Below are 14,647 nucleotides of genomic sequence, written 5' to 3'. Positions count from 1 at the left end.
GTGCACACAAAATCTGGTGCAGCTCTGCATAGTAACCAATGAGCTTCCGGGTTTTATTGTCAAAGCTTAATTGAAAAAGCTAAAGTTAGAAGCTGATTGGTTACTATGCACAGCTACACCAGATTCTGTGTGCACCAGTTTTAGTAAATCAACCCCAGTGTCTTGCATTGCCTGGTATGCCGAAAATTAGTTTTTTCATCCAGAAAAACAATTCTGGAGCCCCTCACATATGTGAGACCCCTGTGTTCCCACTAGTATAGCAGGGTAAAAGATCAATCCAAGGGGCAGGCAAAAAACGTGGTCAAACAGTCCAGGGTCAGTTCCAGAGCAGGCAGAGGTAGGTACAGTTTAGGGTTAGGCAAAAGAGTGGTCATATAACAAGCCAGGGTCAGTTCCAGAGAAGGCAGAGGTATGTTTAGGGTTAGGCAAAAGAGTGGTCGTATAACAGGCCATGGTCGGTTCCGGAGAAGGCAGAAGTATGTTTAGGGTTAGGCAAAAGAGTGGTCGTATAACAGGCCATGGTCGGTTCCGGAGAAGGCAGAGGTATGAGTGCAGTGGCATAAGGGGTGTGGGGGGGAAATTACAGGAAATTAGAATTGCGTTTACCATACGTCCCTAATAATGAAGAAACGTATGGTAACGGCGGAAACATGTTCCAATACAGAGGCCTGTTTGGGAAGGACAATCGGGACAGTAATACGTGGTGTCTTTTCGAATTCCTCTTCTGGAGCACACCCGGCACCTCTTCTGATTTCTGTTGCCTGTTTCACGGGAGGGGGTTTGCTCAGGAAAGTGACGCTCGTGCAGTCTGCTCACAGAATCAGAGCGAATATTTTCCGGTGGGTTTTCAGGGTACAAAAGGGCGGTGATGACTTCTTCTTGATAGTCCAGATATGATACGGGGTTCTCGGATGATTTTTTGTAAATTACATAGGAATTGTAGAAGGCCAAACTAAAAAAATAAATGGACACTTTCTTATACCAGTGGCGGGATTTTCTTGTGGGTAGGTAGGGTTCTAACATCTGGTCATTGAAGTCCACTCCCCCCATGAACAAATTATAGTCATAGATGCATTTTGGTTTTTGGATTGGGCCGGTTCTTTTGGGGACTTCCACGTGGGTGTCATTGTGGATTGATGAGAGCATGTGGACGTTCCGTTTGTCCCTCCACCTGACAGCCAATATCTCCTGGTTCCTCAATGCTGCAGACTCCCCTCGTCTGAGCTTTTGATCCACCAGTTTTTGCGGGAAGCCTTTCCTGTTGGGTCTTATTGTGCCACATGCTGGGGTATTCCGAAGGTAAAGACAGCGAAACAGGGGCAAGCTGGTGTAGAAATTATCCACATAAAGGTGGTATCCCTTTCCAAAGAGTGGATACATCAGATCCCAGACCACTTTTCCGCTGACTCCCATATACTCTGGACATTCAGGGGGATGCAGTTGGGAGTCCTTCCCTTCACACACCATGAATGAGTAGAGGTACCCTGTGGCTCTGTCGCAAAGCTTGTACATTTTGACCCCATATCGGGCCCTTTTGCTGGGGATATACTGCTTGATGCCCAGCCTGCCTGAGAATTTGACAAGGGACTCGTCCACAGATATGTTCTGGTCAGGGGTATATAATTGGGGAAATTGTTGAGCGAAAAAATTTAGAAGTGGCCGAATTTTATATAGCTTGTCAAAAGCGTTGTCGTTAAAGTGGAGGAACCGCATAATTATTAAATATCGGGATCTTGGCATAAGGGAGGAGAAGATTGGCATGTGGTGAATGGGTTTGGTGGACCAGTAGGAGTACAATTGTTTTTTTTTTTAAAGTGCCATAGTAAAGGTTAGGCCTAAGAAAATTTTAAATTCGTCCACGGTTAGTTCTCTCCACTCAAAGGGGCGGGCATATCTGGAACCAGGGTTACTTCTTACGTACTGTTGTGCGTAGAGATTGCACTGGGCCACAATGAAGGATAGGAAATCTTTGGTGAAAAGTAAATTAAAAAAATTAATCATAGAAAAGTTTTCTGTGTTCACCTGGACACCTGGCTGGGCAGTGAAGGGGGGGATATTTGCTGCTCCGGAATTAGGGGGAAGCCACAGGGGGTTTTGAAGGCCATAGGGAAGGCTGGCATGGCCCCTATCCCTTTGGGGCTGAGATGACACCCTACTGGTGCCTGGGCTTTGTTGCAGTGGCACATCGCTTGAGGTGGACGGCACAGCTCTTGAGGTGGACGGCACAGCTCTTGAGGTGGACGGCACAGCTCTTGAGGTGGACGGCACATCGCTTGGGGTGGACGGCACAGCGCTTGGGGTGGACGGCACAGCGCTTGGGGTGGACGGCACAGCGCTTGGGGTGGACGGCACATCGCTTGAGGTGGTAGGCACAGCGCTTGAGGTGGACGGCCCTGCGCGTCTGGGAGTAGGCCGCTTCTCCACGCCAGCACCCCTTTTTTTCCTGGGCACATGTTCTTCTTCAGATTCTGAATCGGACCCACTGTCTATAACAGGTTCATAGGCCGAATCAGAATCGGACAGAGACTCCTCGCTGCTCTCATCGCTCATGGCAAGTAGAAGATGTACGGCCTGCTCGCCGGTAAAGATTTTTTTTGCCATACTGGTGGCTGGTGAGGCTGTACTGCAGAGCACTGTGGTGGCACTGGTGGACACAGGTGGGCACAGGCGGCACTTATGTGCACTGTAGTGGCACGGGTGTGGCTCTGGTGGGCACAGGCGGCACTGGTGGGCACAGGCGGCACAGGTGGCTCTGGTGGGCACAGGTGGCTCTGGTGTGCACCGATTAGCAGCACTGGTGGACACAGGCAGCACTGGTGGGCACAGGCAGCACTGGAGGGCACAGGCGGCACTGGTGGGCACAGGTGGCCCGTGGTGGCACAGGCGGCACTGGTGGCACAGGCGGCACTGGTGGGCGCAGACGGCACTGGTGGGCGCAGGCGGCACTGGTGGGCACAGGCGGCACTGGTGGGCACAGGCGGCACTGGTACGGCACTGTTGTGGCAATATTATAGGACTGGTGCGGCTCTGGTGACTGGTGCGGCTCTGGTGACACTGGTGCGGCTCTGGTGACACTGATGCGGCACAGATGTAGCACTACTGGGCACAGATGTGGCACTGTTGGGCACAGATTGGGCACTTTAGGCACAGATTGGGCACTTTAGGGCACAGATTGGGCACTGATGTGGCACTATGGGCACTGATGTGACACTATGGGCACTATAAACTCACAGTTTATCTCCTCTTCTCTCCCGCTGATACTGTGTGAGGAGAGGAGAGGAGGTAAACTTTCCCTGACCTCCTTTGTTTACATTGTGATCGCGCCGTCATTGGACGGCGCAATCACATGGTAAATGACCGTTGTTGCTGGTCATTTACCTAGATCTGTGTAGCGCCGGGTCTCATAGACCCGGCGCGCACAGAATTTTCTGTGTGCGCGCCCGAGGCGGCGCGCATTGCTGCTTCTGCGGGGCGCCGTTTCAGAACGGCGACCCCCAGTTAAGCAACCACCTTGCCGTCGTTTCCAGACGGCGGCTGGTGGGGAAGTGGTTAAAGCGACAAAAACGCCCGTAGAATTGCTAGTTGTCGCGCTAGACGCTTGAATCAAGCGTTTCCATACATTTTTTATAGGAATACAAACGTTCAAAAATGCCCAAATCAGCCTGATTCGAGCGACAAAAAAGGGTTCAGAACTTGTTTGAGCATTCACACCTGAGCGTTTTGTAGCCTGAATCTACTGCTGCCATGCACATTTCTACATTGATGTCCTTTTTTATTCAACTAACTGTAAGAGCCCATTCACACCTAGGCGTATATACGCCTGAAGCGCGACGCTCGTGCCGCTGGAGGGGCGAATTCACATTGATGTCTATGAGATGGTTCACATCTCACGCCGAACGCCGAAACGCCGTACGCCTGCCGCCTGAAAACAAGTCCCGGACCCTTTTTTTCAGGCGGCTTTCGGCGTTCGGCATAGACATCAATGTAAAATGATTTGTAAAAAAAAAAAAAAAAGTTTAAAAATCGCGGCAAAATACGCCGCGTAGGCCACGTTATAGTGTGAATGCAGCCTAAGTGTTTTTAACCGGTATTAAACATTCCATGTTTGTACGGAATCACACTATGTGCCTTTCATTTCCTCCATGTACCCTGGATATGGTTTGACTTTCCATGAGTCATCTCCAAGCTGTTGATACCTCCCTCATCTCTTATCAAGTGAAGACTTCATTGGTTCCTGCCGATCGCACACTTGGTTTTTGCTGGTACATCTTTTCATCTACATACCTTCAGCCTTATTGACCCTTTGAGCGTATGCTCACTTGGGTTCAATATATCTGGTAAGCCTCCCCCTCTGGTGGCGGATATTATCACCACATGTTTAGTTTAAGAATCACCGTGGGTTTGAAATAATTGGAAGTCGGAATTGGTTTATTCATCTATCAAGTTTATGTTTATTCACATGGACTTACACCTGTGTACACAGCTCAATTGATGTTGGATATAGACAATCAGCGTCCTCTTATTAATGATCATCAGTTCATTCATCTATTGGGTTTATGAGAATCACATGGACTTATATTTGTTTGCACTGCTTTATTGGTGTTGAACATAGACAATCAGTGTCTTCTTATCATTTATTTTTTAGCGCTACATTTTTGTATTTTTTGTATTTTTTTTTTTGCTTTCCTTCACTCACTGGATTGTGTGTAGCTGCTCACTATCACGATAGCGCAGATTTTGTTTTTTTTTTTCGTTCTTTTTGTAGCCTGAAGCATGAAGCTCCAAAACGCTAGAGGGGAAAAAATCCATTATTCTCAACGGAGATGGTACACATCTCCACTCCAAAACGTCTGAAGCCGAAGGCCTGAAGCTCAAACAAGTTCTGGACCCTTTTTTGTCACTCGAATCGGGCTGATTTGGGTGTTTTTGAACATTTGCATTCCCATAGAAACTAATGGAAACACTCGATTCAAGCGTCTAGCGCGACAAAGAGCGTTTCTACGGGCGTTTTGTCGCTTTAATGTGTTCTGTGAAATAGATATTCACCCAAAAAAAATCTAAAAACATAGCAACAAATGATGAAAGAGATGATAATTTTTTCCTATTGGCTAAAATAAAAAACGACAAAGTTCAAAAACGTCAGACAACGCTGTATGCAAACGCGCGAATACGTGTGAATACGTGCGACAAAAAATGACCGAAAAAGCTACGCTCAGGTGTAAATGCAGCCTTAGTGCTTTGGAACTGTAGCATTAGGCGTAAAGGTTGCAAGAAGTAGGAGGGGCATGAGCCTGTGATATCATAAACCTATTATAACACCCTCCCATGAGGGCCTCTAAGGTGTGACGAGTAAAAAGAGTGAAGCTCTAAACAGTGATACAAATGCAGATTTATATACGCATATTCTATATCTTTATATAATGAAATATTAATATACTAATTGCATGGAAATGCAAAAAAAGTTAACAAACATCTGTTATAGTTGTATGCTAAACTAAAACATAATTTAACAATATGATTTATATTTTCTCTATTTGCTTAGTTACAGAAAGTCATCATACTCGGCACCACTGGCCTGTAGTCGCTGCGATTTTGTTTTTTATTATTGCTTCATGTATAATACTTCGGAAAACAGTACTTAAAAAAAGTGTTCAGGAAACAGATCGTGTCATATCACTACAGAAGAACTGTAAGTACACTAGGCCAATTTAAAGCGGATGTGCCACTAAAACAATATATTAAAAGCTAGCAGCTACAAATACTGCAGCTGCTGACTTTTAATATAAGGACACTTACCTGTCCTGGAGTCCAGCGGTGATCGCAGCAGAGGATGAGCCGATCGCTCGTCACCCTGCTGCTCCCCCCTCCATCCACGGTGAGGGAACCAGGAAGTGAAGCGCTGCGGCTTCACTGCCCGGTTCCCTACGGCGCATGCGCGAGTCGCGCTGCGCCCGCCGATTGGCTCACACGCTGTGTGCTGGGAGCCGAGTGTTCCCAGCACACAACGGGCGACAGACGGGATGTGACGGAATGCCCGTCTTTCGCCCGTAGCGTGTGGCCGGAAGTGGGTGCAAATACCTGTCTTTAGACAGGTGTCTGCACCCCCCTCCCCCCTGAAAGGTGTCAAATGTGACACCGGAGGGGGGGAGGGTTCCGATCAGCGGGACTCCACTTTAGGGTGGAGGACCGCTTTAAGTGTTAAAGGAGGTTCAGTCTGCTAAAAAATTCCTCTATCAGTTCTCTGAACTGATCACTGTCTTTGTGTGTCCAGGAGCCACAGTCAGGCCCCGTACACACGTCCGAGGAACTTGACGGGCAAAACTCATCGTTTTGCTCGTCGAGTTCTGTGTGAAGCCGCCGAGGATCTCGGCGAGCCAACTTTTCTCATTGAACAACGAGGAAATAGAGAACATGTTCTCTATTTGGCTTGACGAGGAACTCGTCGGCTTCCTCGGCCGAAAGTGTACACACGGCCGGGTTTCTTGGCAGAATTCAGCTCTGATCGAGTTTCTGGCTGAATTCTGCCGAGAAACTCGGTCGTGTGTACAGGGCCTCAGTGGTTTTCTGGCCCTGCTCACAATTAATTAATAGCCTGACCACCAGCTTCCACCCTAATCTACATTTGGAAACATCCAACAGAGATAAATGTATTTTACTGATTATGGGGAGGTGGGAGGAACTGCATGAGTAATGCTTACGCTCTATGCACTGACAGCTCTGTACAGTCTGCTGTAGAAAATAGACACGTGCAGAAGAAAATAAATAGTTTTGTTTCTATTCGTTATTTACTTTCATTGATTTTTTCCGCCATCTGTTTTGTTTTCCGAATTCGATAGAATTCGGAAAATCACAATCGATTTGTTTCGCAATCAAATTTGAATTGAATTGTATTCAAATTGCATTCTACATCAAACTTATTCTATTCCAAATTCAAATTTTGGAACATGGTTAAATTATTTTTATTTGATTCTATTTAATTTTTTTGTTCTATTCTATTCTAGTATATTCTATTCTTTTGAATTCAAATTTATTCTATTTGAATTTCAGGAACTGATTATATTGTTATAGTCTTTCTATTCTATTTTTTTTTTATTGTTTGTTCTATTATTTTCTATTATTTTATTTTCTAATCTATTAAAATTAATATGTATTCTATTTGAAACTCAAATTTTGAAAAATGGTTGTATTCTTTCCAATTTATTCTATATGATTTTGAATTTATTCTATTCAAAATAAAAAATTTGGAAGAATGTTATATTCTTTCTATTTTATTATTTTCTATTCTATTTGAAATTCGAATTTCAGAAGATGGTTATATTCTTTCGATTTTTTTTTCTATTTAATTTTTTTATTTTATTCTATTCATAATTTCCTTTATTTTCTGTTCTTTTTTAGAATTATACAATAAAGAATAAGGTGCTATACATGTTCATGTAAAAAACTGGCACAAAGAAAACATTATATCAAACTTAAATGTGCACATTAACCCCCTTAGCGGTAAACCCGAGCGTGACTCGGGGTGGGTTTTCAATGTTAGGATCGGTATCCCCGAGTCACTCTCGGGGTGGACGTGCAGAGTGTGCAGCGGCGCGGCTTACCTGCTCGCTGAATCCACAGGCAAGTTACTTACCTTGTCCCTGGATCCAGCGATGCCATCCCGCTGTGTGAGCGAGCGGGTCCTCCTCGCTCGATTCACAGTCTCCCCGTGTGCCGCCGATCTCCGTTCCCTGCGACGTTACGACGCACGGGGGCGGAGAACGGCGCCAAATTCAAAAAAGTAAACAAACACTATACATACAGTATACTGTATGTAAAAAATACACACCCCCTTGTCCCTAGTGATCTGCCCAGTGCCCTGCATGTACTTTTATATAATAAAAACTGTTCTTTCTGCCTGCAAACTGTAGATTGTCCAAAAGTGTCCCTTTATGTCAAAAATGGTTTTAGATCAGCTAGAAAACAGCGATAATAAATTATAATCACTTGCAGAATTGTGCGATAGCGATTTGTGGGGAAATTTGTCATAAAAAAAATAAAATAATGACAGCGACAATTCTGCAACTGAGCAAATTTCAGTGATTTTGAGTTGATTACATTATTGAATAATTTTTATTATAATTATATTATTATTTGTTATAATTATTTATTATATTATAATTTATAATTTTGTTTTTTTTTTAAATGTCATACCCGGGATGCCTACAAGACTCTTGTTTGGTCAGATTTAAGTGAGTTATTCCTAAAAATTACAGGCCTACAGTGTAAAACGCCAAATTTCCTTGCAAAATAATTGTACCGCTTTTGGTACGTAATTCCAGACAGAATCATACCGCCAGGGAGGTTAATGAAAAAATAAGCAAGCATAAAGTTCATAAGTATAAATCCCAACACCAGAATGGAATGCTCCGAGATAAAACTTCTAGATCTTCCACCACGAGTGCTCAGTATGAAGATGGCCACTCACCAGAGCTGTTTGACCCCTTTTTATAGGACAGTCAAAATAACGCTTTGGGAACAACAGATTGGTTCCGCTAATGGCCTAAATCCACTCCAATGGCCACTCAGGAAGGGGCTAGAATGTAAAAAATTACTCCACAGGAGACACGGATAAAAGTCTCATAGGCCCAGATTCACGTAGGGCTGTTTTCCGTTGCGCGGGCGTAGGGTATCATATTTACTCTACGCCGCTGCAACTTAGAGAGGCAAGTGCTGTATTCACAAAGCACTTGCGTCCTAAGTTACGGCGGCGTAGCGTAAATGGGCCAGCGTAAGCGCACATAATTCAAAGTAGGCTGGTAGGGGGCGTGTTGTATTTAAATGAGGCTTGACCCCATGTAGATGCATGGCCGAACGAACGGCGCATGCGCACGCATGCTCAGTATCATGTCGTATTTACGTCCAAAGATACGCCGGCTCAATGCCTGTGACGTGAACGTAACTTACGCACACTCTATTCACGTACGACTTACGCAAACGACGTAAAAAGATACGCTCATTCCGACGTCCATACTTTGCATGGGCTGCGCCACCTAGGGCGCAGCTTTATCTTTACGCCGGCGTACTACTTCCGTAAACGGCGTAACTAATTGCGACAGGCGTACGTACGTTCGTAAATTGGCGTATATCTTGCTCATTTGCATATTCAACTCGGAAATCAAGGAAGCACCACCTAGCGGCCAGCGTAATAATTGCAACCCAAGATAAGACGGCATAGGAGACTTACGCCGCTCGTATCTTGGCCAAATCTATGCGTAACTGATTCTATGAATCAGTCGCATAGATACGCCGGCGGCCATTCGGACTTACGACGCCTTATCTGGAGATACGCCGTCGTAAGTCTTTGTGAATCCGGGCCACAGTGTAGTAAATTTGTAATAAAGTAAAATCAGCAGCAATGATGGCAGTTACACTTACATGTATTAGTGCCTGGCTTGGTACTAGGTATAAACAGCATTTGTGATTTAGCTGATCCCTGGGGGTGGCCTGCATTCCTCGTCTCGCTCCGAAGGGCAAAGCCTGATGTGGGGTATCGGATATGGACCCGGAAATTATGGATCCTCCGCTCCGACTTATGTTTCACCGTGATTGGCTCCTCAGGAAGTGATGTCACGCCACTTCCTGCTTGCTTTTATGTGGGTAGAAAGGCTGCTATTGGTGAGGCTCCTCCTATTTTACTCTATTCTATTTTTATTTTCTATTCTTTTCTAGTCTATTATATTCTTATCTATTCTATTCCTTTATTTTTTTATTCTATTTTATTATTTTTGAAAATTCAAATTCGATTCGAAAATTTGTTTGAAATTTTGTTTCTGTATTTTAAATTCGTTAATTTAAAATACTATTTAAAATTACTATTGTAATTTGGAAATTCAGATACATCCAAATTTGTGAATAACACAAAAATGTTCCTAATTTTAATTTTGAATGACACAAACAGTACATCTAGTAGAATGTTCTAACACAGTCCCGGGACCTCCAGCATGTAATGGCAAGTGGTGCTGGCATGTGGTGAGGGATCTATTGATACTGGGGAAGTCAACTGTGGCTGGGAGGGATCTACTATTGAGGGAGGGGTCTATTTTTTTTGGCTGCTGGAATGTCTGCTGATTTTGGCTGCTTAGAGATCTGGTGATTCTCTGGGGTTATATTGCAGGGGGGTATGTTGTTGCCTAGGAGACGGGGTTTATTTTTATTGGGGAAGTCTATTGTTATTGGGGGGGAGTCTATTGTTGCTGGCTGCTGGGAACATGTTTTCCTTCTCTTCTTGTTATCATTAACAAATTGCATACAAATTACTTAGCATCACCAAATGATTATGCATTCTCTAAACGTGTTGGTATTGGGAGGTGGGTAAGGGGTGGAACCAAAGACCAGTGCTCAGAGGTGGGTAGGGGGCGGACACAAGGGGTGACCCAAAAGGGGGAGTTCCTACACTCAGAGGAAAAAAAGCTCTGATTATGCTACTAAAATCAGGCCTTGCATATCCCCTTTTCAGTATTTAGAGAACAAACTGAATAAGATCTAGAAGGAAGAGAGCACCAGAACATGCAGTAAAGTCCTGATATGTTTATTTGACAAAGGATCCATAATCTAGTTCATGGGTCTTCAAACTATGGCCCTCCAGTTGTTCAGGAACTACAATTCCCATCATGCCTAGTCATGTCTGTGAATGTCAAAGTTTTACAATGCCTCATGGGATGTGTAGTTCCGCAACAGCTGGAGGGCCATAGTTTGAGGATCCCTGATCTAGTTGATGCATTTCTAAGGGATTCTATAAAACCCCCTTCACCAGGGCTATAAAATACAACATATACTGTATATGCAACTGATATGTAGATACGATGTAAAAAAGGTGAACATAAAAACTTTTTGCATAATCTTTGATTACCGCCCCTTTTCACACAGGCAGAATGATCAGCTCCACCTGTCAGTTTTTTAGGCAGACCCAGTCCGACCATCCATTGCCCTCTATAGAGGGGAGGATGTTAACAGACATGTGTCTGTTGACACCCGCTGACATCTGATCCAATCGGCTAAAAACAGACAAATGGGGATCCGTTCTCTATTTGTCTGGCGGATCGGATTAGATGGCAGTTGGGAGTAAACGGATATTTACATTCAATCACCCATAGAATAGAGTGGGCTGTGTCTTCTCTGCATAAGCAGAGCAGACATGGACCAGCCATCTGCTGGCTGAGCGGGGATCAGCGGATAAAAGGGGTCTTATTTGGCACTAAACATTTGTTCAAAAATGTAAACAAAGTAACTTAAATTTAAAACACATTTGTACATGACTTTAACAGTTGTAGTGTGACATATTTTTTTAAAGCCTAGCCCTGGGAAACATGAAAACTGCTCATTGAAGGTGGGCTGTTTGTTAAAGTCTGAGGGCATAGAAAAGAAAATGTACTTACCCAATGCTCTGCTCCTCATTGCTGCTAGGCCGGTCCTCAGAATGTCTTCTTCCCCATGCTCTTAGGTGCTGATGTCATCAAGACCAATGCAGCCCTTCTAAGTGAGGATGCTGAAGAACAGTCCTTCGATGGAACATTGAAGAGTGCTGTCTACCTGGGTAGAGGAGGCTCAGGTAAGTAAAATGCTTGTGTAGCGCATGGTTTACACTTGTAATCTCCCTTAGGCCTAAGCAAGCAATTATCCTTTGCAGGCACAGCCCCACTGCAAGGGGGTAATTTTCAGATTCACCAGAGTTGGGCTTTAGAGAAACCTGCTCTTTGATGATAAAAGGGGGCATCATCAGCTTCCCTTTGTGCCTCCTCTCTTCACCAACTCAGACTACAGTGATTGCATGTGTACCAATACTTCTGCTATTGTTATATGAAATTTTAATTTTCTTCCATTAGTACTATAGTGTCATGACAATGTGATAACATTTTATTCTTTAAAATATAGACCCTTCAGAAGAGTATCAAGAGTTTTCCTCAACTCATAATGAAAAAGAGGTAAACTGGTATACTTCAAATTTTTGTAAAATTATCATATGGTAAAGAGAAAGTGCAGCCATGTTAGGATTAGCAGTAACATACATAATGTTAGGTTATGTGCTTTTCTTAATCGTTTGAGTGGAAACTAATAATGGTAATAGTTTGGTGGGAATGGTGAGGTGGAAATCCATAACCACAGGATTTTGTACTTGTAGTTTTGTCCATTGTTAATTGGTTAGTTAAAATTATATGCAGTAAGTGTCTTTTTGCATGTCTGCCCCACTGTTCTTCTATATTAGACCCTGTTAACATATCACGTAGCGGGGGCATTCCCTCTTGCAATTTTGGTTGCGTGATTTTTCATGTGATTTTGCATATTGCGCATAGGGCATCCCATTCACTTCAAAAGAAGCTGCTGCTCTTTTTTGGGCGAGCAGCTTAGCACGATTTTTAAATGTGCAATTCGCGACAGAATAACACAAGGTTTGGGGTGCCATTAAGAATAGTGGCCTGTGATTCCAAACCTGCGTACTGTGAACAGGACCTTAGCGTTAGACCATTGAGCACAAGAAATATGCTGGTTGATATTTCTTCCCAATCCTCTCTGTGTAATAAATTGTTCAAGAAGTTGAACCCTAATGACACTGATTCTAAGAAAGTGTACAACCATTGTACCTACTGATAATGATTGATTTCCTGACACAATTCTCAGGGCTTAACCCCATTTCTGCCGTTTGACCCAAATTCATAATAGTGAGATATGCAAAACCAGAGAGACTAAAGATTTCACATCCTCACCTTTGAGCGTTCAGCCAACAAAGAGAACTAGCTGGAGCCTGAGCGGCTCCTTTTATTAACAACATGACATCATACACCTAAGCATACAGATTGGTTCAGTCTATACAATTCATATTATTCAGCCCCTTATTACACGCCCCCCTGTGACGTCTGTACTTGCACACTCTCCTTGTAAGTCCATATAAGGTATGGGGCTCTCATAGTACGAACAGTCCACGTGTCATTCAGGCATAAAAGTTCCTTCAGTAAAGCGAGGACAAGGAGGGGGAGGGGCGGTTTCCTCTTGCAAGTCCATATTTAGCATAAACAGAGCAAGGAACAAGAAGGGGGGTTTTGGAATGAGAGAAACAAGGGGGGGGGGGGAACGGCAGCTGAACAGCTCTTCCCTTTTCCAATGCTGAGTCGTAACTTTTTAAGACATCATATCTGATATAAATTCTCAAGGAAAACAAACACTATTGTGATATATGTTTTTCACACATGCATATGTATTATATCTTATATAGATCAAGCAATTAAAAGGAAATAAAAACAATATATAAGAATATAAAAGAAAAGTAAAACAACATTTCAGAGGTTCTAATAAAATAATTAGCTTAACATAAAATAGCATAGAATAAAATATTCATTTTAGTACGTCCATCACACTACATAGGGTAGGGCTGAAACTGTCATGTTTCTACCACTGTCTGAGTCGCCATTGGAGAGATTTGTCCCCGTTTGTCACAATGACTGTTATCACCAGAACAAACAGCAAAGGGGATAAGAGGCAGTCAAGGTAGTCCTCCTGCACATGATCAGTTTTGGCTCTATTGCTGGAGAGAACATTTCCTTCTTGAGTTGAGCTGTTCATGTCAAATGATATTGACATCACACATTTAGGACGTGTATATAGATCCTAAAAGACAGCCAAGTCCCTCCCTCCTCTTATATGCCCAGTAACAAAAAAAGAACAGGGGTGGGATGTCATATCTTGATTCATGTATGTATGAATGAATTCATAACAGCATGCTGTAGTGGAAATCTCCCCCTACCTGGACACTCAGCACTCTGGCTGACCTGATCTGCAGTTTATCACATGACCATGGTATACAGATCAGCCAAAAATGTATATAGTGGCAGAATTTTAATGTAAAAGAAAGCATTGGGTTTAGTAACACTTTAAATTAAGAAGAACTTTTTTTTTTTTAGTTTGGTATGGAAGTTAGACATGCAGATTATTTGGGGATTAAAGAATGCTCTGTTTTTTAAGCCTTACAGTGAATTTATTATTAATTATATGGGCCATTATATAAAATTAACTACAATTAGCAATTTAGGCATTTCACTAAGAATTTAGCTTTTTTTATTAGAAGACTTAAACATGACTTAGAATTATTATTACCTTTCTCTGTGCAACACAGGATGACAAGATGGCATTTGATGATGGTGAACTTTCTTCCACATTCCCTCTTCAGAAAGATTCTGAAATAATATAGGAAAGTTAACTTTCAAAACTATGACTGGAAGTCTTGGATGGATTACGAAGCCAAGTTTAAATTGCCTTCTTAGAAACAAGGTTCAAGATGATGTCCAAGTGGCCTGACTCCAGATGAACCTGTCAAATTGGAACTGGACATAGTACCAAGAGAACTGGCACTCAAGGCCTTAAATCCTCAAACCAAAACTGCACATAGTACCAAGAGAACTGGCACTCAAGGCCCTCAATCCTCAAACCGAAACTGGACATAGTACCAAGAGAACTGGCACTCAACGCCCTCAATTCTCAAACCGAAACTGGACATAGTACCAAAGGGAACTGCCACTCAAAGACCTCAATCCACCCATCTCTGTGGTTTCAGATACCTGCCAGTGGAGGTCATTAATGCTCACCACATGGAATAAACAAGTTGGTCACACTCCAAAGA

General features: G+C 43.3%; 1 protein-coding gene across 2 annotated transcripts in view; it reads left to right on the top strand.

Annotated features, from left to right (window-relative positions):
- LOC120921150 (T-lymphocyte surface antigen Ly-9-like) overlaps positions 1-14,647 on the top strand; it is a 62,391-nt gene extending 47,744 nt beyond the window's left edge. Inside the window, exons 4-6 of one of the 2 annotated variants that reach the window (XM_040333843.1) lie at positions 5,543-5,689; positions 11,905-11,960; positions 14,144-14,647. In XM_040333843.1, the coding sequence (XP_040189777.1) occupies positions 5,543-5,689; positions 11,905-11,960; positions 14,144-14,218 (278 nt within the window). In that variant the 3' untranslated portion in view covers positions 14,219-14,647. Of the gene's footprint in view, positions 1-5,542; positions 5,690-11,904; positions 11,961-14,143 lie in introns of those variants that run through there. The other variant, XM_040333842.1, reaches the window with a different exon arrangement.

Source organism: Rana temporaria, chromosome 13 (genome assembly GCF_905171775.1).
Source record: "Rana temporaria chromosome 13, aRanTem1.1, whole genome shotgun sequence".
Taxonomy (NCBI): domain Eukaryota; kingdom Metazoa; phylum Chordata; class Amphibia; order Anura; family Ranidae; genus Rana; species Rana temporaria.
Note: the sequence above shows the minus strand (reverse complement) of the source record. Positions and strands in the feature narration are given on the sequence as shown.